General features: G+C 43.1%; 1 protein-coding gene across 2 annotated transcripts in view; it reads right to left on the minus strand.

Annotated features, from left to right (window-relative positions):
- Positions 1-17,266, minus strand: part of RAPGEF3 (Rap guanine nucleotide exchange factor 3) — a 139,753-nt gene extending 122,487 nt beyond the window's left edge. Inside the window, exons 1-2 of one of the 2 annotated variants that reach the window (XM_073663173.1) lie at positions 16,995-17,266; positions 16,158-16,824 (exon numbers count right to left, since the gene is read on the minus strand). In XM_073663173.1, the coding sequence (XP_073519274.1) occupies positions 16,158-16,322 (165 nt within the window). In that variant the 5' untranslated portion in view covers positions 16,323-16,824; positions 16,995-17,266. Of the gene's footprint in view, positions 1-16,157 lie in introns of both variants that reach the window. The other variant, XM_073663174.1, reaches the window with a different exon arrangement.
- Between the last annotated feature and the right edge of the window lie 9,343 nt (positions 17,267-26,609).

A 26,609-nucleotide genomic window follows, 5' to 3' on the forward strand; every position in this document is an offset into this window, starting at 1 on the left:
AAATGCACTAGCAGGATGCAGCAGACCCCCAGGATAAAAGGTGGGGGGCAGCACAGGTGCAAAATACTGATGGAAACAACCACTCACAAACCTACCAATTCATGAAGGGGGTGACTGCCTAGTAAAAAATGCACGTAAATGGTCTGCTACATCCAATAAGTGTATTTGTAATCTGATTTGGTGTTGGTAAGGCTGTTTCTTTTTCTGGTTTGGGTGAACTACTAAGAAATGGAGACAAAGAGACAAGGGAGTAACGCGACTTGGAACTGACCAAAGACGAGACAGAATGTCTTTCCACCCTAAAGGGGTACTTGGATGGGAAGACGTGTCACGAGAAACCCTGAGCTTGCTAAGCGCCGAAGGTAATGGATCTAAGCAGGACTGAGTTTGTGAGACTAATAAGGGTGCCGAGCAGTAGATCCAAGGTGCCAGTAGTGGAATAAATAGGATGCGGAACCACTGAGCAGGTAGAGAGACTTGCTAATCAAGACTGTGGCGACAAGCTAAGCTGTGACGAAGTAGGGCGAAACTGTGCTTCACCGGCCCTGGAGTAGACTACTATGCGTGTGAAAATGCTTTACACTGTGAAGTCCTTAAGACTTTGTACCCACTACCCCTTGTACATAACCCTTATCAAGTTACTGTACAGTAAAGACTGCGTCTTAGAGCGGGAGTCTCCTTTATTGAACTCTGAAACCTATGGTCCTGGCCGGCCAACACCATCGGCTACAGGCGGCCTGCACAGGCGCAAGGTCCTCACAGCACCAACACCCAGCCAGGACCCACTCTTTCATGTAGTGCGCCAGGGCGTGACAGGAGAACACGAGTACCTCACTCACGGCTACCGTCTCACACTACAGTTGGACCGAGCATTGTGATCCGAGCACAGCACATAAACTTGTGAAATTTGCCTAAGAAATGCATGACTGCTATTCTGCATATAATCTATGGACAGTGCACATCTGTCCATACATTATATCTGGTATTCCTGCATAGTTCCACAGTAGTGAAGAAGCTGAGCTGCAAAACCACACCCAACCTTTAGACAGGAGTGGAGCTGTTTTTGAAAGAAACAGTTTTGTTTTGCTTTTTTTGGGCAACTCTTTTAATGCTGATTTGTGGTCCAAAAAAGAAGAGTGCTTAGAAAGCAAAACAGAGCGGCCCTCATTCTGACTTTAAGGTGCTAAATGTGGTCTGAAGGCACAGGATTTGCAGGCGATGATTCAGAACAGTCCTGTCAATCATCTACTGTCCATCAATCAGTGAAAATGGTCAGTGGCGCCGTAAGTGTAAATGTCATATCTATTTTATATTATATATATTAGTGTATTATATTAAATTATTAAAATTACTTTAGTGTAATGTATAGTATCTTCCTGCCCCTTCCCATGTAGTATTGTATACAGAATATTTGGATATTAGTGTTAGCTTAGTAAAAATATACCAGTCTGCTCCAGGAGAGTTTCCTTTCCCGATACAATAGCCATGCACCCCTCCTTTCCTCCTGTCTCATTGCACAGGCTTTCCTGCCCTATTCTGATGCAGAAATCCTGAATTACAGGACACATCCGGCAGGAGCTTGGCCTTCCTCCAGGCCTCACCGCTCCGGTCCCGAGTGGATTTGGCAACAGTTTGCTGTTGCTATGGATACACACAGTGTACTTTAGGGCACCCCGCCTTGCCCTTCGTTCTAAGAGAATATTTGCAAAGCTTTTCCCATTATATATCATTTCAAGCTCTGACGTGCTCTATTAACCATATGCCCAGAAGCTCCTCAGATCTTAGAAATAATATATGTTAAAATAGGTTTAATGGCATTGGCGGGGGTCTTCTACAAAGGCTGGATCCTGCCTATTGGATTGGAAGGCATCTGCTTTCCAACTGAAAAGTTCATCAACCTAATAGCTGAACGGGGCATAATGTGTGCCAGTCACAAAACAATAGGCATCTCAGCAGGTTATGCCGCCCTGTGTGGGCCAATTGTAGCTTGTATGCTTCCTATAAGAGAACTAGAATAGCCTCAGAGTATACGTATATGCCCGAGATGAGCCTATTGGACTTCTGTAATAAGTATACTAAAGAGGTTGTCCAAATTTAGGAAAATATAATTGCTTTCGTCTAGAAACAGCGCCACACCTGTTCAGAGTTTGTGCCTGGTATTGCAGCATAGCTTTATTGAAGTGAATAGGGCTGAGCTACATTATAACACACAACCTGCGCACAGGTGTACTACTATTTTGGAAGAAAGCAGCTATGTTGTCCTAACCCAGTAGAACCATGTTACAGGGAATCTGTCAGCACATAATGACTGTTCAAACCAAGCACAGGTGCTCGGGGAAGCCTTGGAGTGCCGCAGCAGTTCAGTGCACCTTCCCACCTACATATTTTCATCTTTCTCTGCCCTTCTCTTCCTTGATTGGCAGCTCTGGCTTTACAGGAGCCAGAAGATGGTGGAGATAGGTGAACAGTCATTTTGTGCTTACTAACTCCCTTCTGATGTAGAAAATGAGTGGTGTCTAGTGATGGGTGTAGTGATGAGCGAGCATGAATTGTTAACTCTTTCGGCGAGCACCCGAGCGTACTTGCCGAATATTTGCGGCGTGCTCGGCATCAATGTTAGTGTCGCCACGGCTGCATGTGTCACGGCAGTAAAACACCTGTGACTCATGCAGGGATTTCCTGATAGTTAGGCAATCCCTGCATGTGTTACAGTTGTTTAACAGTCGTGACACATGAAGCCGCGGCCAGACTAACATCGATGTCGAGCACGCCGCAAATACTCGGCAAGCACCCGAGTGTACTCGCCGAAAGAGTTAACAATTCATACTCACTCATCACTAGATGGGTGTTAAGATCAACAGGCAAAGTACAGGCTGGGTATAAATCATTAGTAACAGCAGTGAACGATCAGGCAATGATTGAACAACTTACAGGGAACTTGTCAACAGGATAAGGTTAGTTTAGATTTGAGGAGCCGCCCAATTCTCTGCGTAAGAAGAAACAGCTTAACTCTTACCACTAAATGGCCCTTTCATGATTGTCAAGTGGAAAGAGAAGTCTGAAAAAGAATTTGTCAGCAGGTTTTTGCTACTTAATCTGACAGCAGCATAATATAGGGTCAGGGAGCCTGATTCCAGGGATGTGTCATTTACTGGGCTAATGTATTTAGTTTTTATAAAATCATAGTTTTATCAACACGACATTATCACTAGAGGACTAATAAACCTGCTGCCATGTAGTCTAAACCCACCCTCACCACTGATTGGCAGATTTCACTGTGCATAGACAGAAAGGAATTAATCAGTGATGTGGGCGGGGTTATACAGAGCTCAGCATTCAGAGAACTGCTAGATCTGCAGCAAACAAAAGAGTGATTTTATCAAAACTGTAGCAAGCATCCCAGTAAATGTCACATCACTGAAATCAGGGTCTTGGTCTCTACATTATGCTACTCTTACATTAGGTGGCAAAAACCTGGTGACAGATTCCCTTTAAATCCCGCAATTCCTGCTCTGCCACGATAGTGGTCTTCACTGGTCCTACTGCAATTGTGTGCTGTTTATAATTCATGTGACGACTGAGGACAATCATACCCTACACGCAAGTGTCTCTAGTAATTGGCTGTGGCAATCACAAGAATTATGTATGACACCTGATCGTGCCCAGCAAGTTACTTTTTATTTTATAACATTTTTTGCTCATAGGGAACGTTCAGAAAATCCCAGGTATGTTTTCGCAGAGTTTCCCTTAGGGAGCATTCAGACTTCTGTACAAATTGGTCTGAGATCGGACCGCAATGCACGGACAAACCGGGGCTCTCCCGACCCGACCATGACAGCTTCATAGAAATATATGAAGCCGTCACACTCAGGTCGGGAGACCCGTAGCCAGTCCGTGCATTGCGGTCCGATCTCAGACCTATTTGTATGGATGTCCAAATGCACCCTTAGACGTCTCCTGGTCCCAAACCAATAGTTCTATCAGATGCTAAACCCTTAGTTTCCCACTTCTGGTGAACCCTAATACTGTGTGTTAGAACTCTGTATATTCCCTTCTTCTTTACAATTTAATACTTACAACTATTTCCAAAGTAGATACTGTGCTGTGGAATATATCCCCTGGGAACAACATCTATTGTTTTTTCTAGACTGGCTCCTAGCAGAAGTGATATAAAGTATAGTAAAGCCCCATGTATAGGCCCTGAAGCTCAAGGTGTAGTTTACAGCCCCCTAATCCCCCCATGCTTGGGTATGAGATATTTGTCACACCAGTGACGGTGCCTGCTTCTGATGGGAAATGCAGGAGCCGCGGGGTAATTTTAGGCGATCCTAATGACCACAGTAATTATTACACATCTATTTTTGTTTTAGTTAGGAAACCTCAAAAGCGTTGAAAAATATATAAGTGTAATGTGGAAGGAATTTTAGCTCACTCAGCACATAATATGTCTGGATGGCATATGTTCTCCCAAGGTTCAGATATGGACAGTCCTGGTTCTTGGCCAAGGTTATGTCAATAAATTATAATCTGTGGCTTGTTGGACGGTGTGAGCTCGGTTCCTGTGGTTTATGACACCTAAAAATATACTCACACTTCCTACAGAGGTAAAAATAACTTGAACATTTCATTGTGCAGACGCTCACAATGGAACAGCACATACCACGGTGTATTTTTATATACCGTACATAGTGATTATATATAAAGGTTAATTAGAAAGCGCCAATCAACTGCTCTGGGCTTCATCATTATTATAGCACGACAGCTTAATCCGCAGCTTCTACTATTTTCAAAATAATTATTATTTAGCATAAGGTCTTACATAATGCCGTCTACCGTCCCTCCTTGTGGAATGCTTGTTCACGTTAGACGTGCAATTATGTCAAAGGAGAAGCCTTAAACATATGCTAAAGCCAATAATAAAACAAAAAAAGGATTAAAGGCACCATAAACATAGGTAATACACAAAAAATGTACCATAGCTACTAGCAATTCCTTCCTTCATCTCCTTCTTTCCTCCTTTCTAATACTCTGACTCTTACTGTAATCTATAATGCAAAATGCATACAAATTCTTCTGTACCTATCCAAGAAAATCAGGACCCCAACCCCGCAGACACACAGTGCACTGTTGGCAATAAGGGGTAAAGACAACACCTATATGGTCATGGTGATCAGAAACCAAATTAATACTAGCAAAATTACTTCAAGGCTGTGGGGAAGTTTATCTCTTGCAAACTTTTATCATTAATTTAGAAAGTTTGTGTTTTAAGCATTTGTATGGATTAAAATGTCTTCATTTTCTACTTCTTTTAGCCTCTTAGAGAAAAGAAATCCATTGGTAGACCAATTGTATTTACTACTACCTTACTGACACCAGCACCATTCATACTAGCAATAAAGGGAAAAACATACTTTAAAAGTCGACAGGCAGGTCCCCGGCATCTTCTCCCTACCCTGCATGCGTGTATAGGGAGAGACCTGTCACTCAAAGGGAGAGGGCACAGAGAGCGACTAGGGATTCTCCTGTCCAACTAGTCTCCAATGGCTATTAAACTATGTTTTTCTCTGAACCACAGCAACATTTCAAAGTTAAACATATATAGCTGAAATCATACAACCAGTCTCTGATACATGCTGCCCATGGATCAGGCAGCATGTGTTAACTGTCAGGTTCCCTTTAAATATGCTAATTAGAGAGCTTGGTGCACTCTCAGTGTGGCCGAGATTCTCAGTGCACTGTTCCACCCACTGGTCTTGCATGTCCTCACCTACCTCACTGGTGATTGACAGTGCTGGCCTACCTAGAGCAAACACGGTCTACAGAGAAAGCTAAGGCAAGCCAGCATTGTTAACCAGTGAGAGCAGCAAAACCAGAGAGTGAAACGGTGCACTGAGCCTCTTGGCCACACCAAGGGTGCACCAAGCAACCTAGTTAGCATACTTGACTAAACTTCAGTTTCTGTGGAAAGAAGACAGTGATGGGAACATTAATGTTGAGATTTTTTAGAGGTGCAATATTATATTCCTACAAAACAATGTGCTAAGTTTATACTGTCAGCTTGGGCCGACAGACTTGCTTTAAGGTCCATTGCATTAGGATTCCATTGCACTCTGGTCACAATAGCAGAGATTGCTGCACTATTCTTTCATGTAAAGACATGGGAACCTGTTGAGCAAAACATTTACAGGGTCTGTTACTTTATATATCCGATGTTTATGTTCTAGTTATTATAGTGGGACATTCAGTGGTTGTGATGTGCACTGCAGCCTTCTCAGGGTTTTGCTGGCATGTCATAATAATAGTAAAAAACTGAGTCTTCAAATTCACAGTGGATTTTGAACATGGGCTGAACAACAAAAGGAACCACACAAAATCTGTCATAATATCTTACTGTACATATTTTTGGCTAATTCCCAAATACTCTGTTGTAGAGCTGTGCTTTTATCCTGTTTTTTGACATGTTATTCCACATAAGATGATTTTCTTTACTATCTTAACAATAATCTTGAGCAAGAATGGATCCTCAATTTATAAAGTATGTGAAAGAGATAATAATCTGCAAACACTCTGCCCAAAACTGAAGAATGTGACCACTGGATTACCTCCAACAGTTCTTCTGTAGTTAACTTGTTGACCCACTTCTGTTAATATAACCTCTCACTCGTAGGAGTGTAAGCTCTTGTGAACAGTTTCCTCTTAACTGTTATTCTGCCTTAATGTGTTATTAGCATAACATACAGCTGTGATAAATGATAATGACACAAAGGGTGATTCTCATCATTATAATCAATACAATTGCAAAATGCTTGTAAAAAATCTGATTTGTAAGTTATTTTTTTATTAAAAACTAGATGGAGGCCCGATGCTATCGCATCGGGAGGGCAGTAATGTCACGATGGGGGCAGGCTTTGCAGCGTTGAGAATCTCCCCCCCCATGTGCTCACCCACCTATCCACTCTCTCTTTCCCCCATGTGCTGACTTCTCCTCTTATGTGATCTCTTCTTTGACCTGTCTACCTCATGTGCTATCCCCCTTGTCTGCTGTCTCTCTCCTTCCTGTGCTGTGTTCTCCCCTCATGTGATGTCCTGTTTGAGCTGTCTCCCCCCTGTGCTGTCACTCTCCCCCCTGTGCTCTGTCTCTCTCCCCCCTGTGCTGTCTTCTCCTCTCATGTGATCTCTTCTTTGACCTGTGTACTCCATGTACTCTCCCCCTTGTCTGATCTCTCTCTCCACCCCTGTGCTGTCGTCTTCCCTCATGTGTTCTCTCGTTTGAGCTGTCTCCCCGCGCAGTAAATCAGACCGCCGCCATCTTTGTGCAGGCAGATAGCGGCGATCACATTAAAACTGCGCATGCACTCCTCCTGTACACGGATGGCGGTTGTCAGTGAATCATTCGGCTGATCCCGGCGGCGTGTGCAGTGTGTACGGCGTGTTTGCAACAGTGTTCCGCTGGTGGTACCGTGCAAAAGGCAGGTACCACCAGTGGTTTCCATATTGAGACACCCATCACTTGGGTATCCCAATATGGCGGTCGACGAACTTCCGCCGCTTGGAATTCTGGGATCTGGACACATCTGGACGGAGCAGGATGTGAAGACATTACAAGGTAAGTATATAATAGATCTTCCCTGCTCTCAAGGATGGAGGGGTTTTTAATTCTATTGTTTACTGCTCGTTGCCTAGGTTACTGGCCACTGCTGCAGTCTAGCAGTCTTAGAAGGATTCAGCTAGTCAGTTTTTAATCACGTGATGTCATAGACCTAATGGAAAAGAGAATAATTATCTGGGTAGAAGGGCAAAATGAGCAATTGTAAGTACACAGTGCTATATAATATAATGCAAAAAGAAAAGGGAAAGGGCGCATGTGTAGACTCACAGGGCTATTTATATAAATTAAAAAGTGCCAGTGCACTCACCTGTGATGGTTGTGTACGTCTACACAACCAAGATTAAGCCTGTGATTAATGAGGCTCCGGGCCGCCTCTCTCTATTTGTAATACCGTCCTGTCGGTGTTTGCATCGCAACTCCGTGCTCCTCGAGTGGTCACGCGATCCTGCCGGACCGGATACCACGTCACCGCAGGTCCTCAGTTGTTTATCCCGGTGGCTGAATAACCGCAGGTCCTCAAACATCCAAATATGCCAGGCTGCTCCTGCCGCTTTGGCTCCGTATGGAGATATTTCACATGTAAACAATGGTGCAGCGGTCTCAGGGAGCGCCAAAGGAATACTGGACAATTTAATAGATGATAACTGACCTTTATTCTTCCTCCAATACCACTACCACAACGCGTTTCGACGGTCTAAGCCGTCTTCATCAATATACTAAGGGGATAAAAACTTTGATGGGAACACTTCATTAAGTAGCCCAGCTCCATTGAATTATCAAATAGAAGGATTCCAAACCTCTTGCAGATGTGACCCCTATCAACAAATCGACATGTCACTGACATACTGTACCAAAAAACTTTTTTCTGATCTTGAAGACAAAAAGAGATGTATCATAGGAGTTACCAAGCTTAGAAAACACATTTCATATTGCTGGACCCCCTCAGGCAGTCTTAGCGGAAAAAGACCCAATGATCACCTATTATGTGGGCAATAGGGAATTAAGTAGATTTTCACTGCAGTGACATAACAAGGTAATAATTACTGTATGGGCAAGGTCTGACTGGCCCACCAAAATTCCAGAAGATCCTTAGGTTAGCACAGGCCTTGACACATTGATAACCTCTCTCTCCACCTACCAAGAACCACTTATAATACTATGTCTTCTTATGTAACAGAGAGGCCAAAGCCTGGGTGATACTGCAACCTCTGCACCCTTCCAAAAATGGGCCCCAAAGCTCTAGTTGATCACAAGCGCACTGCATTTGAAGCTATTTCTTATTTGTTGATTTACAAATACCATATTGGACCTTTTTTGAATTTATGGCTTATTTGTGCAGTGGCTACAATACAGATTAATGGATGTATATATGTTCTGTATACATCCAGTAATCTGTATTGTTATCACTTCACAACACAATAATGATTACAGAGACCACTTTGAATTAACTTGTGTCATATCCATATTTTCTGTGGTTAATAGAAAGACGATTCTGGCAGTTAAAAAGGAAAGGGTTCTTTACAGTCAGAGCAGTCGGACTGTGGAATGCCCGACCACAAGAGGTAGTAATGGCAGACACTATAACAGCTTTTAAAAAAGGGCTGGATGATTTCCTCAGCGAAAATGGCATTGTGGATTATGGATAATTTAGGACAAAGAATGGATATTTGGTGGAGAAAGGTTGAACTTGATGGACCTGAGTCTTTTGTCAACCTATGCAATATGGAGTCCTCAAGAGCATTCATTCATCTAGGGCCCCTCTTTTATTTTTCTACACTTTCTGTGTAGCCCAAATTGGCCATATGGTCTGAGACTCATGACTACTTGCATACCCTAAAATGAAAACCAAAAATGTGAAAACTATATAAAGATTCTTCCAAGATGGAAGTCTCTTGACGTATTAGACCAACCTTTTTATTTTCTGTAGTAACTTTCCCCAGTGATTACATTACAGCAGAGATCTGAGACCGTCGTCATGACTCAGTGGTCACAGGGAGAGAAGCGTTGTGCACTTAATGTTTACCTGGTTTGGCTCCTTATGTCACGGTTCCTTTACCTACGAACGTCAGCAGCACCTTGAACAAATATTTCCACTCTGCTAGCTCCTTCCATGCTGACACTCTCAACTCTCTTCACTCTTCAATTAATATGCTCTTCCAAATATTTGACATTGCCACATAGCATAGCCCGTGACTTTGATATCACCTCATATGCAATATAAATATAACCAGCGCTGACTGCTACTTTATCAGATAAAATACAGGACTTGAGATTTACAACAGGACATAATGCAAAAGAGAAATTCCAAAAATATCTTCACTTTGCTAACGTTCAATGCACCTCTTCCCTGTCCTCCTACATCTCCGTGCACCGTAGCCATCCTGCCCTATTGGAGGAATTTATAGCATTATTATTTTTTTCTGATGCTTCTGCTTCATAAATATAATCACAATATTTTACTGCTACTAGAAATACTGTTGACACAAGCAATGGTGAAGAATGTAATCGTGCGTAACAATTGAGATTTTTTGCTAATCAGATGTGGTTCCCATACTTTAGTTACGCATTTCTATTTAATGTTTTGTATATGGAGAATATAGGAGGTGAATGGAAGGTAGAAAATATGCAAAGTATATGGAGAATGGACAGTACCGGTTAGAAGTTTGAACACTTTTAATCATACAATTTTTTTCCTTATTGGAAATGTGCACATTGTAGATTCAGACTCAAGGCAGCAAAACCGCGAGGTAACACATAGGGAAAAAAGAAGTAGAAAAGCACGTGTGAAACAATCCAGAATGTAAACCTTTAGATTCCTCAAACTAACCCATTTTCTCTGATGATAGCTTTACACACCCTTGATATTTTCTCAAGCAGCTTCATCTCTAATCACCTAGAATGGCTTTCAATGAACAGATACACCTTGTCAGGAGTACATACATGGAATTATCATCTTCATACTGTAAAGTGGTTGTGACCATTAGGTGCGTTTTGTAGAGACAGTGTTGGTATACAGCTCCATACAGTGCTGAGTCCTATTTTACATCTGTTCTTAGCCTGAATATGGCAAGAAAACCTCAACTAAGCAAAGATAAATTAACAGTCCATCTTTATTTTAAGAAATGAAGGTCAGTTGATCTAGCATAATGCTAAAACCTTGAAGGTCCCAAGTGCAATTATGAAAACCAAGATTTGCTATGATTAAATTGGCTCTTATTAGGACCACACCAGGAAAGGATGACCAAGAATTACCTCTGCTGCAGAGGATAAGTTTATCAGAGTTACCAACCTCAGATAACAGCTTTCATAAATGATGCACAGCCATCAAATCTCATACACTTCCCAACATCTGTCTAGACCAGACTGTGAGAAGAAGGCTTTTTTGATGGAATTTCTGCAAAGAAACCAGTACTAAGGACCGAAAACAAGAAGAGATGTATTTGATCCAAGCAATGCAAGGACTGGACATTAGATTAGTGTAAATCTGGACTGTGGTTTGAGGAGTCAAAATTTGAGATTTTTAGAACCAACCGTTATGTCTGTCTGAGACACAGAAAAAGGGAGCAGTTGGATTCTACGTGTGTGGTGCACATCGTGAAGCATGAAGGGGGAGGTGTGGGGGTGTGCGTGATTTAGTCCAAATTCAAGTCACACTTAACCAGCACTGCTACCATCCCATCTGGTTTGCAATTAGTGAGACCATCTTGTGTGCTGCAATAGGACAATGACCCAAAACACACTTCCAGACTATGTAAGGGCTATATGACCAAGAAAAAGAAGATGGCATGCCGCACCAGATGACATGACCTTCATAATCACCTGACCTCAACCCAATTGAGATCGTTTAGGATAAGTTGGACCACAGAGTTAAGCCAAACCAGCCAACAAGTGCTCCTCACCTTTGGGAATGCCTTCAAGACTGTTGGAAAACCATTCCAGGTGACTATCCGATGAAGATGCTTGAGAGTATGTCAAAGGGGTGTAAAGCTTTCATCTGAGTACAAGGGGATTACTTTGAGAAATCTGAGGTTTAACACGTGTCTCTTTACTCCCTATTTCCATCAGTGTGCCTTTGTGGTTTTGCTGCCTTCAGTCTGAATCTACAATGTGCACTTTCTAATAAAAAAACAGGAAAGCCAATGCATGAACAGGTGTGTCAAAAGTTCTTATCAATACTGTATGAGGTGCATGTCAATAAAGGGTAGCACAAAGGGTAGCAAGTAGCGTCCAGCAAAAAGATTCATTATGCCATGGCATCATATCTATTTGCTTAACTCTAATAGTAAGAGTAACCAATCCGCACAACATAACAACTGCAAAGTTAAAATGATTCTGCGTTATTCTGCATATTTAGTTTTGGAGATTTAAAGGGAACCTGTCCTGAGATTCATGCTGTCTGAATCACATGCTGCGTGAAACAGAGCCTGACTGCAAGATTGCACCATTTCAGAGAATCATAGTTTGAAAACACTAGCCGGGGACTATAAGGAGAGACCTGACTAGTCCGGCACGAACCCCCACCTCATTCCAGTTGGCTGTATGGTCTCTCCCATGTATGTAAAATCAGTTCTCTCCCTATGCATACTGGTCGACCTGTCAAATTGTGACACAAAGAAGGGAATTGACTCGGCACTATCATATAAATTAAAATGGGGAACTCTCGTGCAAACTCCTTTGTGAACATGGACATGAGGAGTGCAAGCGGATGAAAAAAGGACCATCACAGATGTTTTCATGCAAAGACACGCACGTATGAATAAAACCTTTTTTTTATTTTTACTGGATAACAGATTAAAAGCTCATTCATGACAGAACAGCTTAAACAGTGAAACACTGCGATCTGTCATGCAAAGTCATCCACAAGATAACTCCCCAAATCACCATTGTCCCAGATGTTCTACTGAACCGGACATCAAGTATTGTCTGTAAATTGTCATTGCTCAGAGGACCAAAGCTACCAGCATTTCATACATTTTGTAAAAATATTCATGTGAAAACTATCATTGGGTTGTGTTCCTAACTTAGATATATTAGGCTGACATGGACTGACAGCTTGTCCTGGGTATAAGGACCAAGGTAGGAGATGTGAAGAATGCCCACCTCTTTATACAAGAAAGGTATAGTTTGGTAATGTTTGGGCAGTACAACGTTGAATGCAGATCCATGAGAGATCTGGGAAAGGAAGAAAAGTCTCATTGGAGACAGCAAGACTGGGAGGAAGACTAAAGTAACCTCGGCTTTCCACATTTTGAACTCGCTTTGCTGCTGATGGTGGTCATTTGGACTTTCGGCACACTATAAATTTAGTTCTACAGCCCCAAGATTAACTTGTCACACCTCTATAACTTGTGTCCAAATCTAAGAAAACATATTATCATTCACAAGGTTCCATAAATGCTGTTTCCTATGTATTTGAGCAGCTCTACTTCAGCCTCTGAAGATTGTTTCATTTCCCAGACTGCTAGCAGAGATGTGAAAATGGTTAGAAGCATTTTATTAAGTTGCGATTTACTGTATCTCTATGGGAAATATGTCATGGATTATTTAGAAATGTCCTATGTCAGGCTTTTGACGTATTGATAGAGTAGACGATAATAGATGGAGACGGAAAAAAAACTAGGTTAAGGGAAGGAATACCTGTTGTTTGGCTGTCCTATAAGTAAAGGGTACTATATAATCATGTGATGAGTTTATAGAATAACATCTATCATTATAAATCACATAACTGGGTCAAAACTTGATCAATTGTATGATACTATATATTTAGGAATGTGTTTTACATATGTGCACATACCAAACAGTAAGGAGTCATCAGAGGAATCATTTAACATGTATGTATCAATAAAATTCAGCTATATTTGGGAAACATAGCAGAATAAAGGATGTAAGGGGGTACAGTATATTATTCTTCCACCTAAAAGAAGCACTCCTCCCATTAATGTTTTTATCCTCTTAATATATTGCAGTCATCATATTATACAGCACTGTGTACTTACAGTTGCTCATTTTGCCTTTCTACCCAGATAATTATTCTCTTTTCCATTAGGTCTATGACATCACGTGATTTAAAAGAGACTGGATGTATCCTTCTAAGCTCTTGTAAGTACACAGTGCTATACAATATGTAAGAGGATAAAAACTTTAATGGCAGTGCTTTTTTTAAAGCTACACCTGGAGCATTTGTTACAAGTAGCCCTGAAATGTGAGAAAAACAGGAGAGGATGTTGCATTTTTTTCCAGTAAAATGTAGGATGACAGAAAGATAACAAATCCCATTATACTCAATGATCCACTGGGCGCCACTGCTTTCCATCATGGGGCAGATTCAACGCTGATAGTAGTGACATATCAGAGAGGCAGGTGACTGCCCCCTAATCACTGGCCTCAGTAGGCAGTAAGTGACCTCTGCAATTAGAGGTGGACTGGAGCGGTGATGAGCTGATAAAGCATGTTACAGATTCAGTAAATGGAAATACCTGGGGGAGAAGTGGTGTGGTGGTTGATAAAAAGGTGCATATGGGATTTTTTTTAATTGACCTATCACAATTAAAATGTATATTTTTATAAAGCCTAAAAAGTCCCTTTAAGACTGGGAATTTAATTTTAGATGAGTAATAACTAGTATTCGTGAGTGATAATCTGTAAATCTTTGCTATTACTACCTATGGAATGAATTATGTCTCTACTTTATTGCAAACTGAGTATCAGTTAAAGGGTTATTCCCAAGATATTAAGTTATCCCCTGTCTATTGGAAAGGAAAAAACTTACCGATCGCTGGGGGTCTGCCAGCTGGGACCCTCAGTGATCCTGATAGCAGAGCAAAGCTCTGTACTCGACTATTTCTGTCAGTTTCATAGATAGTGAATGGAGCAGAAGTTGAACATGGGCACGTCAGCTTCATTCAAGGTCTACAGAATCCGGTTCCTGGATTGTGATTTGCCGTTCTTGGGACTGTAGAGGTTCTCAGAGATCAGTAAATGACCCCTAATATATGGGTAGGAGATCATTTATTATTTTTAGGAATAACCTTTTAACAAAGCCTTTGGTCTTATGCACACAACTCCTCTGATCCATATATCTGCTCAGACTGGACCTTCAGATGCCTCTAGCTTTGTACAGAGACATACATAGGTTAGGGAAAACAAGGTGCCTCCTGCACTACAGCACCATACTAGGGGCACTTGGGTCATGTGAAGCAGTACAGGTTTGATACAAGGCATTTCTGTGTATTTCCAGAAAATGAAAATCCATGTCCAACTCCAATATCTTATCAGCCTCAATCTATGTCTCACTCATGGGCAATGTAAAAACATTTTTGCCTTCTTATCCCTGCAGGCTAACTCCAATATAAGGATCCTGGAAAATAAATAATTCATCATATATGAGCTTCATGTACTTGTCAGAGGAGGTCAGTGGGATATTGAGGTTAAATGGAATCTGTCATGTTGAACCAGCAGTCTGATCTGTCAAGAGAACGTTGGCAGTGCAGACTCATATATGGATTTGTGGGAAAATATTCAGGTTCAGGGTGGTCAATGATTGAGAGCCGTGTCTGTGCATGCTTACTTAGGGCTGTCTGTCTATAACTTATGAGAACCGCCCACTGGACTCTTAAATCCAGAATGAGCATAGATTTAAAATGAGTTGTCCATAGCTTCTATATTGATGGCCCAGCCATAGGGTAGGTCATCAATATCTGATCAGTGGGAGTGAAGATGATCAGCTGCTCCCTCTGCCAATGGCAGCTAGATGTGCTTAGTTGCTGAGACTCACAGCTCCGTTAACTGTCTAGTGGCCACTGTTAGGTACTGCACATCCGTCCCCCTATTCTAATCAATAGGGAGTAGATGTACAGTCCCCGGCCCTGGCCATTATGCTGAGGATGGGGCTATGTAGTTCCGCTCAGCAACTGAGCACATTCGACTGCTGCCGGCATCAAGAACAGCTGATCAGTAGGGGTGCCGGGTGTTTCACCCTAACTGATCAGATATTGATGACCTATCCGAATGATAGGCCATCAATATAAAAGTGCTGGACAACCCCTTTAAATGAATAAAATGCAAGTTCTTCAGATTTTTTTCCACAAAACTATATAACAATTTGCTCATATCCTGCTGTCTAATATGTTGCAGGTAGATTAGACACCAGGAGGTTCCTTTTAGTTGCTGTTTCATATGATATTTTAGGTTAGCATTATTGAAAATGCAGCGTAACCGGAAAGATATCATTACAGCATACATTGTTCTTGGAAACTATTCTTTTTTAAAGCACGTTGTCCACGGCATAAAAAAAGAACGTTTCAAGTTTCGGACAATGCCGTGTACAAACGTCACCACAACATGTTCATGAACGATTTATCTATTGCATTCTTGGAAAACAAATCATAATTGTACTTTCCTAATATAGACCGACGAACATAATGAAGGTGTAGCTGCGGTACAATGAAGGATAACAATTAGCAAATACGCGTCTTATTATGACAACCGATTACACAGGGACACTAAATCTCATGGCAAACATTTCAATGGCCACAGAAAACATACATACCCATCTGATCCCTTGAATGCTGCTGGCAATGACCTCCGTTTTCTGGTCCACTTGAATCTCGTAGGAAGCACTCCTGAAAAAATGCATCTTGCTCCTGTGCCTCATGTCACATAAATGTAAAATCTGATGTGGAACCAACGAGACCCCTGTGGTCAAGTCAATCATGAGACAATCCCCTTCTTTCCCTGTCTTCAGTATGCCAGCACCTTAATGTTCCTCCGTATCCTTGTAGCCTCCACGTTCACTTATTTAAACGTTGTTTTCTTTGGACAGCAAATTGACTTTGACACGGCTAAACCAATAAGATTAGGTTAAAATAATATTTCTAAGGAGTGGAATGTTAGTTCCTGGAGGGTGCAGAAGATATCTGATCATCTTCATGCAAGGTGGACATGACATGCCAAAGGTTCATCCAATGTAGAAGGTTTTTGTAGTAGTAATTGACAGAAATTATATTACGGTTGCTTCCAGCCTTAAAGATGGGTTCAGTAATAAGTTTCTGTTGTGCATTTTTGGGAGATTAAGTTCAAAAATTCCATTTCCTTCCCAAGGTTCATATATAGAGTCTAGACTCAACCCTCACATGGAATATGTTCTTCAAACTTGTCAACCAGGTCTTGAAGTGTCTCTCTTCCTTAGCACAGAAGCCGTCTTGTGTGAAGATGCCCTAAACACAAAATATCAAACCCATTGTAAGACTTCTCTTTCTATAAACATATAGATGACTCCACAAGGCTTATCTCCCTTTTGGGTTTAGGTCTACATGCTTTAACTCTTTCACTTTCCAGATTAACTACTGTTTGTTGCTATACAAACTTCTTAAAAGCGTGCACCTACCACAACAAAGCCTGGGGCACCTGTATAGAAGCAGTCAGGCGGGATACCAGAGCAGTGATGGGTCTCTTCTGTAGGAACAGGTGTGAAATGTTCTTGATCCCTTATGTCCAGGTAATGACATTCAGTCAGAGCAGAGCTGATGTGACAATGAGAGCAGTGGAGAGGGAGCAGTGTCTTGTGCTCAGCCACACACTGGCTCTCACTGCTACAACTACACAAACACTTGGCAAGTCACCTAAGACGCTCGCTCGGAAGACATGAACACTCCCAAGAAAGCAGAAAAAAGGAGGGACATGAGCTGGGAGGGAGATAAAGCACAAATGCTGGGGAATGGAGGCAGATTGTGGGAGGTAGAAGAAAAAAAGCAGAAGCCACACGAGACTGTGCTCTAAGGAATAGAAATTGCTTTACCAATGTCATTGCTGTTCGACAAGAATGTAAAATAGAATGTTTCATTTATGTTACATTTATTTTGCAAAGCAGAATTAGAATAATTGCTCTAAGGCCTCATTCAGATGTGCGTTTTTCACATATATATATATTTTTTTCCACTGACCGAACATCCCTGTGAAAAGAACTCACAGCATGCAGTAAACTCTTCCGTATCTCGGATAGAACTCGTCTATTCAAGTCTATAGGTGCGGGGGAAAAAATCAAACCCCATACAGATGCATCCGATTTTTATGGATATATTGTAATTATCAACATAGGAAACAGTTTTGCTGATATATAAAAATGAATGCCACACAGATGGCGATCCAGATGAAAAATTGTCCTATTTTTCTGGAAGAAAATCTGATGATTTTCTTTTATATGCTCATGTGAGCAGATAGCTAGAGAGTACCCTCTGGAGATAAATACTGATAATGTGACTGCAATCCAGGCACCATATCTTGCTATTTCCACAGATAACAGCCGCTTCAGTATAGGGAACTGTAGATTTGTCAAGGTGCAAAAATAAGCAAAAGTTAAAAGGCCAAACAGAACAATTAATAATCCAAATGATTTCTTGATCCCGGACTAAATCCATTTAAAGTAGAAATGGCCAGGCTAGATAATTTTTGGACATTGGAGAAAGAAACAGTATAAGAAAGAAGAAAAAAGAGGTAATTATTAACAAAACTAGATGGTGGCCCGATTCTAACGCATCGGGTATTCTAGAATATGTATGCGGCAGACCGGGCACAATCAGCAGAGCGGTGTTTAAATTTGGCGCCAAAATCGCTGATTGGTCGCGGCCGGCAACCGCGACCAATCAGCAAAGCGGTGTTGAAATTTGGCGACTATATCGCTGATTGGTCACGGCCGGCGGTCGCGACTAATCAGCAGAGCGGGGTTTAAATTTTGCGCCAATAATGCTGATTGGTCGCGGCCAGCGAACGTGACCAATCAGCAGAGCGGGGTTTAAATTTTGCGCCAATAATGGTGATTGGTCACGGCCTCAACCATTCAGCAGAGCGGTGTTTAGATTTGGCGCCAACAATGCTGATTAGTCGCGGCCGGCAACCGCGACCAATCAGCAGAGCGGGGTTTAAATTTGGCGCCAAAATCGCTGATTGGTGGCGGCCGGCGGTCGCGACCAATCAGCAGAGCGGTGTTTAAATTTGGCGCCAAAATCGCTGATTGGTCGCGGTGGCCAGCCGCGACCAATCAGCAGAGCGGTGTTTAAATTTGGCGCCAATACTGCTGATTGGTCGCGGCCGGCAACTGTGACCAATCAGCAGAGCGGGGTTTAAATTTGGCGCCAATACTGCTGATTGTTCACGACCGGCAAACGCGACCAATCAGCAGAGCGGGGTTTAAATTTGGCGCCAATACTGCTGATTGGTCACGGTCAGCGACCACGATCAATCAGCAGAGCGGTGTTTAAATTTGGCGCCAATAATGCTGATTAGTCGCGGCCGTCATCCGCGACCAATTAGCAGAGCGGGGTTTAAATTTGGCGCCAAAATCGCTGATTGGTCGCGGCCGGCGGCCTCGACCAATCAGCAGAGCGTTGTTTAAATTTGGCGCCAATCTCGCTGATTGGACGCGTCTGGCGTCCGCGACCAATCAGCAGAGCGTTGTTTAAATTTGGCGCCAACCTCGCTGATTGGTCGCGTCTGGCGTCCGCGACCAATCAGCACAGCGGTTTTTAAATGTGGCGGCAAGATCGGTGATTGGTCGCGGCCGCTATTCAAATGTGGCGCCCAAATCGGTGATTGGTCGCGGGCAGCGGCCGCGACCAATCAGCAGAGCGGTGTTTAACTTTAGCGCCAAGATCACTGATTGGCGCTAAATCAGCAAATCGTATTGTTGAGGACCGGGGAGCGGAATCGTATTAGTGAGGACCGGGGAGCGCCGCTGCCTGTGTGGCTACTTCTGCTGTGAGAAGCCGGGAGATGAGCGACTGCTCACAGCAGAAGTATCCCGCCCCGCAGCGCCGCTCCCCGGTCCTCCCTTGACACCCTAGCCGCTGATGTCCCCACAGTATCCGCATGGTGTTACTAAGGTCCGGACATTTGTGTTAAAAATCGCTGATTGGTCGCTTGGGCTGCCCGCGACCAATTACCGATTTGGACGCCAAATTTAAATATCAGCCGCGACCAATCACCGATCTTGGCTCCACATTTAAACACCGCTGTGCTGATTGGTCGCCGACGCTGGGCGCGACCAATCACCGATTTTGGCGCCACATTTAAATAGCGTCCGCGACCAATCAGTACAGCGGTGTTTAAATGTGGAGCCAAGATCGTGATTGGTCGCAGACGATATTTAAATTTGGCGCCCAAATCGGTGATTGGTCGCGGGCAGCGTCCGAGACCAATCAGCACAGTAGTGTTTAACTTTTGCGGCAAGATCAGTGATTGGTCGCGGGCCAAGACCGCGACCAATCACCGATTTGTGCGGCACATTTAAATAGTGGCCGCAACCAATTGGATGTCAGCGCCGCTCCCCGGTCCTCCCTTCACACCCTAGCCGCATGGATGTTAGCGGCGCTGTCTCTGCGGATACTTCCGCTGCGAGAACCCGGGACATGAGCGGGCGCTCGCAGCAGAAGTATCCCGACCCGCAGCGCCACTCCCCGGTCCTCCCTTCCGCATGGAGGTCAGCGACGCCGGCGGTCCTTCCGCTGCTACCGGCCGGGAGATGAGCGCCTCGCGGCGCTCATCTCCCGGCTACATCGCCGCTGAGCTCCGTCCCGCAGATGAGCCGCTAACGGCCGCCATCTTTTTTCAGAAATCCCGCGGCGCTGATTGGCCGCTGCCGGACCAATGAGCGACGCGGGATTTCCAGGACAGACAGACAGAAAGACAGACAGACAGATAGACAGACAGTCAGACAGACGGGATAAGACAATTATATAGTAGATGGATTGTACCAATGTTGGAAATAACAAACATACCATGGAGTACTATAATGATCCAAAAGAAGAAAGGACATACTGAAGATAGATAGGGCCTTGAAAAAGTATTCATACCCCATGTATGTTTCCACATTTTTTCATGTTACACCTACAAACGTAAATGTAATTAATTGGGATTTCATTTGACATAATAACACGAAGTAGCAAGTATTTGTGAAGTTAGTCTGATACCCCTAGATAAAATCCTGAGTGACCAGTTGCCTCCAGAAGTCAAATAATTAGTAAATTGAGACACCTGAGTATAATTTATTCTCAGTATAACTACAGCTGCTCTGTGAAGGACTTGGAGGGTTGTTTGAGAACATTAGGTATCAAGCAGCATCATGAAAGCCAAGGAACACACCAGACAGGTCAGGGAAAAAGTTGTGGAGAAGAGTAAAACAGGGTTAGGTTATAAAAAATAGCCCAAGTTCTGAACATCTCACAGAGCACTGTTTAATCCATCACATCATCCAAAAACGGAAGGAGTTTGGCACAATTGCAAACTTACCGAGACATGGCCATCCGCCTAAACTGACATCCCAAGCAAGGAGAGCACTAATTAGAGAAGCTGCAAAGAGACCCATGGTCACTCTGGAGGAGCTGCAGAGATCCACAGCTCAGGTGGGAGAATCTGTCCACAAGACAACCATTAGTCATATACTCCTCAAATCTGGCCTTTATGGAAGAGTGGGAAGAAGAATACCATTTTTGAAAGCAAGCCATAAGAAGTTGTATTTGCAGTTTGCAAAAAGCCATGTAGGGGACACAGCTAGCATGTGGAAGAAGGTGCTTTGGTCAGATAAGACCAAAATATAACTTTTTAAGCTAAATGGAAAATGCTATGTGTGCCAGAAATCGAACACTGCATATCACCCTGAAAACACCATCCCCACTGTTAAACATGGCGGAGGTGGCATCATGTTGTGTGAATGCTTTTCTTCGGCAGAAACAGGAAAGCTGATCAGCATGGATGGGAAGATGGATGGAGCTAAACACAGAGCAATCCTGGATGAAAACCTGTTAAAGGCTGCAAAAGACTTGTACCTGGGGCATAGGTTCATGTTCCAGCAGGACAATGACCCTAAACTTACTGCCAGAGCTACAATGGTTTAGATCAGTGTTTCCCAAACCCCGTCCTCATGGCCCAACTAACACATCATGTTTTCAGGATTTCCTTAGTATTGCACAGGTGAGAGAACATATGGCAGTTTCTGATGCTTTAATAATAATTTCATCACCTGTGCAATACAAAGGAAATCCTGAAACACTAGTTTAGATCAAGACATATTCATGTGTGTGGCCCAGTCAGACTCCAATCGTAAATCCCATTGAGAATATGTGTCAAGACTTGAAAATTGCTGTTCACAGATGCTCTCCATCCAATCTCACATAGCTATTATTATTATTATTATTTATTATTATAGCGCCATTTATTCCATGGTGCTTTACATGTGAAAAAGGGGTATAATACAAGAAAAATTACAATAATCTTGAACACAATGTGACAGCGACTGGTACAGGAGGAGCGAGGACCCTGCCCGCGAGGGCTCACAATCTACAAGGGATTGGTGAGGATACAGTAGGTGAGGGTAGAGCTGGTCGTGCAGCGGTGGTTACTGCAGGTTGTAGGCTTGTCGGAAGAGGTGAGCTAGAGCTAGTTTGCAAAAAAGAATGGGCAGAAAAAATGTCAGCCTCTAGATGTGCAAAGCTGGTAGAGATATACCCCAAAAGACATGCAGCAGTAATTTGCAGTGAAAGGTAGTCTTACAGGTGGGCTGAATACAAATGTTCTTGACAATTTTCAGATTTATATTTTTTGTGTTGGTATATCACATAAGATCTCAATAAAATACATTTAAGTTTGTGGGTATAACGGGAAAAAATTGGAAAACATTCATGGGGTATGAATACTTTTTCAAGGTACTGTATTTCATTTGATCAGTAGAGTGGAATATTTTCACATGGGATACGGTAGATATAGGACTCATATAATACAGGTACCATAGAGATAATCCTGATACAGTGGGGAAAATAAGTATTTGATACAGTGGCGATTTTGCACCTACAAAGAATGGAGAGGTCTGTAATTTTTATCATAGGTACTGTCACGAACTGGGCACCGGGGGGCCCGGCGGTCGGCATAATATCTGGGTACAACGGGATGATATAGGGGGGGAGGAAGGCCGTAACGGTAGGGAGCGAGGGATGGGACACCTCCTGACATCAACCTGGGTCTGTCCCTAAGCTTTCCTAACACCCTATGTGGGTTCTTCCCCCCAAACAAGGGACTGGCAGCAAGAAAAAACAACTTAACTTATAAACAGCAGCAAAGCTCCAAATAAGCAACCTTAAAGGGGTTGTGCAGTCAAAAGTGATACGTTTGCAGTCAATCTGTGTGACTGCAGACTTATGAATTTCCCCAGCGCGTACACTGTGCGCTGCGGGGATTCAGACCCGGTAACTGAGGGTATGTATAAGTTATACATACCCCTGGCCAGTCGGTGCTGCCTCGATTCATACACTTGTATAGAGCGAGGTCATGCCCCATCTAGTACAGACGGCCAGTGGGCGCGTCCGACTAGAAGGCTCTGCCTCGCTCAATACAAGTGTATGGAGAGCGAGGCCACACCCACTGGCCGGGAGTATGTATAACACATGCATACCCTCCGGTCCTGGGTCTGAAACCGGCGAATCCCCACAGCACACAATGCATTAGCTGGGGGAATTCGTAAGTCTGCGTCACACAGAATGACCGCAGCCCTATCACTTTTGACTGGACAACCCCTTTAAGGTCAAAGCAGCAAAAGCTCCAATAAAGGCACCAGGGTACAGAATTCCTACAGCGGCTCCCCACCTCCAGCTGGTCTGCATAGAAATTAACTTTATAACCGATGATCAGCTAATGGGTCATGGTGCTATTTAAAGGATGGTGGGCGTGGTTCCAACCAACATCATCTGACTGGCCTCAAAAAGCAGCCAGCAAGCATTAACCCTTGCTGGACCAAAGGAAAAAAACTACAATTTAAATTCCAGCATAACCAGAGCTGTCACATATCTCCTAATGATTCGTGACAGTACCCCCTTTTCTAAGAGGGGCCCCAGGACCCTCAAGACCGGACTTGTCCAGAAATGACGTACGGCAGGGACACCTCGAAACAACAGTATTCACCTCCATAGACCCTTGGTCCTCAAGGTCACAGCCAACGCAGATTGACGGTGATGGTAATGATATAGGCTCCGGAGGCGCAACAAATCCCGTCAGCGACGACCTGTGGAATACGTTAAGGAAACGCATCACTGGGGGTAACTCCAACTGGAAGGTTGTAGGGCTGAGGACGGCTGTAACCCTATACAGACCGATCACCCTAGGACCCAGAGTCCCAGATGCGTACCTCCACCTGATGCTTTTAGTGGACACCCACACATACTCATTCACACACAGGTCCGGACCTAAACGTTTATTACCACACATATGTTTGGAGGATGCCCCCACTGGACCGACAGCAGTGGAGGCATCCTCCCGAGTCAAAAAACTATTACTCTTAGGAGACTTAGTGGTAACTAGCAGCCCCCCTGACCAATCCTCCCGTGAGGACACTGAGGTCTAGAGTTAACCTGGGGAATGGGTAGAGTCTCCCCCCTATTCTCCGGTAGCACCTTAGCTACCTCCACCGGAGAAGAAGCGGTAGGTTTCACCAAGACTGCAGAGATAGTAGCACCCAGGCAACTGTTCTTATAAAAATTCCCCCAACTGACTATTTCTCTGGACCACTAATCTATGACCGGATTATGTTTATTCAGCCAGGGAAGGTGTAAGACGATGGGCGTAGGCAGACCCTCAAAGATGTAGCACGACTGGAACTTATTATGTAGAGTCCCTATGCATAAGTTCACATTATCTACAACTTGGGTCATATTCCTCTGGCCAAAGGGAGCGGAATCAATGGAAAAAATAGAAATGGATCTCGCTAGTGCCCTACCGATAAGACCATGGATCTGAACAAAGCAAGCATCCACCAAACTGACTCCAGCTCCACTATCCACCAAAACCGGAATAGTCTCAGCTTTCCCATCCACTACTATGTCAGCTGAAATGGAAAGCGAAGACTTATTAATGGGGGAAATGTACACACTCTGGTCGTCTCCCTCCACACGACCAAGGGGACGCGGCTGATGCAAATGGACAGACATTGATGTAATGATCCGTAAGACCACAGTAAAAACATGCCCACGGTGAACCGCAGGTAAACTAGTGTGAATGGAGGCACCCCCCAAATGCATTAGTTCATCCGACAGCATCTGCGTGGCCTCCTCCCTAGAAACAACAACAGGGGGCAGAATTCGGCTTTGATACAAAAAAGTTATATTTTGGTTTCATCTGACCACATGACCTTCTCTCCCATGCCTCCTCTGGATTATCCAGATGATCATTGCAAACTTCAAACTGGCCTGGGCATGTGCTGGGGTGAGTAGGGGACCTTGCGTGCCCTGCAGGATTTTAATACATGATGCTAACGGTAATGTTTGAGACTGTGGTCCACCCTATTTAAGGACCTTGTAATATGTTTGTTTAACTACTGTTTTTTTAGATTTCCTCTGAAATTGTCATATCTGTTAACACCCCACTCACGTCTTTAACCAAACAGTATTTTCTTACTTAACGCCTTTACAACCCAAGATGGTTTGCAGGTTAATGACCAGGCCAATTTTTACAATTCTGACCACTGTCACTTTATGAGGTAATTACTCTGGAACGCTTCAACGGATCCCCCTGATTATGAGATTATTTTTTCGAGACATATTGTTCTTCATGATTGTGGTAAAATTTCTCCGATATCACTTGCGTTTATTTGTGAAAAAAATGTAAATTTGGCAAAAATTTTGAAAATTTTGCAATTTTCAAAATTTTTATTTTTATGCCCTTAAAATAAGAGAGATATGTCACACAAAATAGTTAATAAACAACATTTCCCACATGTCTACTTTACATCAGCACAATTTTGGAACCAAATTTTTTTTTTATTAGGGAGCTATAAAGGTTAAAAGTTGACCAGCGATTTCTCATTTTTCCAACAAAATTTGCAAAGCCATTTTTTTAGGGACCACATCACCTTTCAAGTCACTTTGAGGGGTCTTTATGACATAAAATACCTAATAGTGACACTATTCTAAAAACTGCACCCCTCAAGGTGCTCAAAACCACGTTCAAGAACTTTATTAACCCTTCAGGTGCTTCACAGGAATTTTTGGAATGTGGAAGAAAAAAATTAACATTTAACTTTTTTCACAAAAATGTTACTTTAGACCCAATTTTTTTTATTTTCGCAGGGGTAACAGGAAAAAATATACCCCAAAATTTGTTGTGCAATTTCCCCGGAGCACGAAAATACCCCATATGTGGGGAAAAAACACTGTTTGGGCGCATGGCAGGGCTCAGAAGGGAAAGAGAGCCATTTGACTTTTTGAATGTAAAATTTGCTTGAATAATTAGCGGACGCCATGTTGCGTTTGGGGAGCCCCTGATGTGCCTAAACAGTGGAAACCCCCACAAGTGACACCATCTTGGAAACGAGACCCCTCAGGGAACTTATCTAGATGTGTGGTGAGCACCTTGAATCCTCAGGTGCTTCTCAGAAGTTTATAACATTGAGACGTAAAAATAAAATTTTCACATTTTTCCCACAAAAATGTTTTTCAGCCCCCAATTTTGCATTTTCATAAGGGTAACAGGAGAAATTGCACCATTCAGTTTGTTGTGCAATTTTTCCTGAGTAAGCAGATACCTCATATTTTTGGGGAAAACCAATGCTTGGGTGCACGGCAGGGTTCGGAATGGGAAGGAGCACCATTGGACTTTTTGATGTAAAATTTGCTTGAATAATTAGCGGACACCATGTTGCGTTTGGAGAGCCCCTGATGTGCCTAAACAGTGGAAACCCCCCACAAGTGACACCTTTTTGGAAACTAGACTCCTCAGGGAACTTATCTAGATGTGTGGTGAGCACCCTGAACCCACAAGTGCTTCACAGAAGTTTATAACATGGAGCCGTAAAAATAAAAAAATCTAACTTTTTCCACAAAAATGATGTTTTAGCCCCAATTTTTTTATTTTCCCAAGGGTAAGAGGAGAAAATGGACCCCAAAAACTTTTGTGCAATTTCTCCTGAGTACGCCAATACCCCATATGTGGGGAAAATACAGTGTTTGGGCGCACGGCAGAGTTCAGA

This window comes from Phyllobates terribilis, unplaced genomic scaffold (assembly GCF_046119375.1).
Source record: "Phyllobates terribilis strain yellow unplaced genomic scaffold, ASM4611937v1 Scaffold_2__4_contigs__length_985480577, whole genome shotgun sequence".
In the NCBI taxonomy this organism is placed as follows: Eukaryota; Metazoa; Chordata; class Amphibia; order Anura; family Dendrobatidae; genus Phyllobates; species Phyllobates terribilis.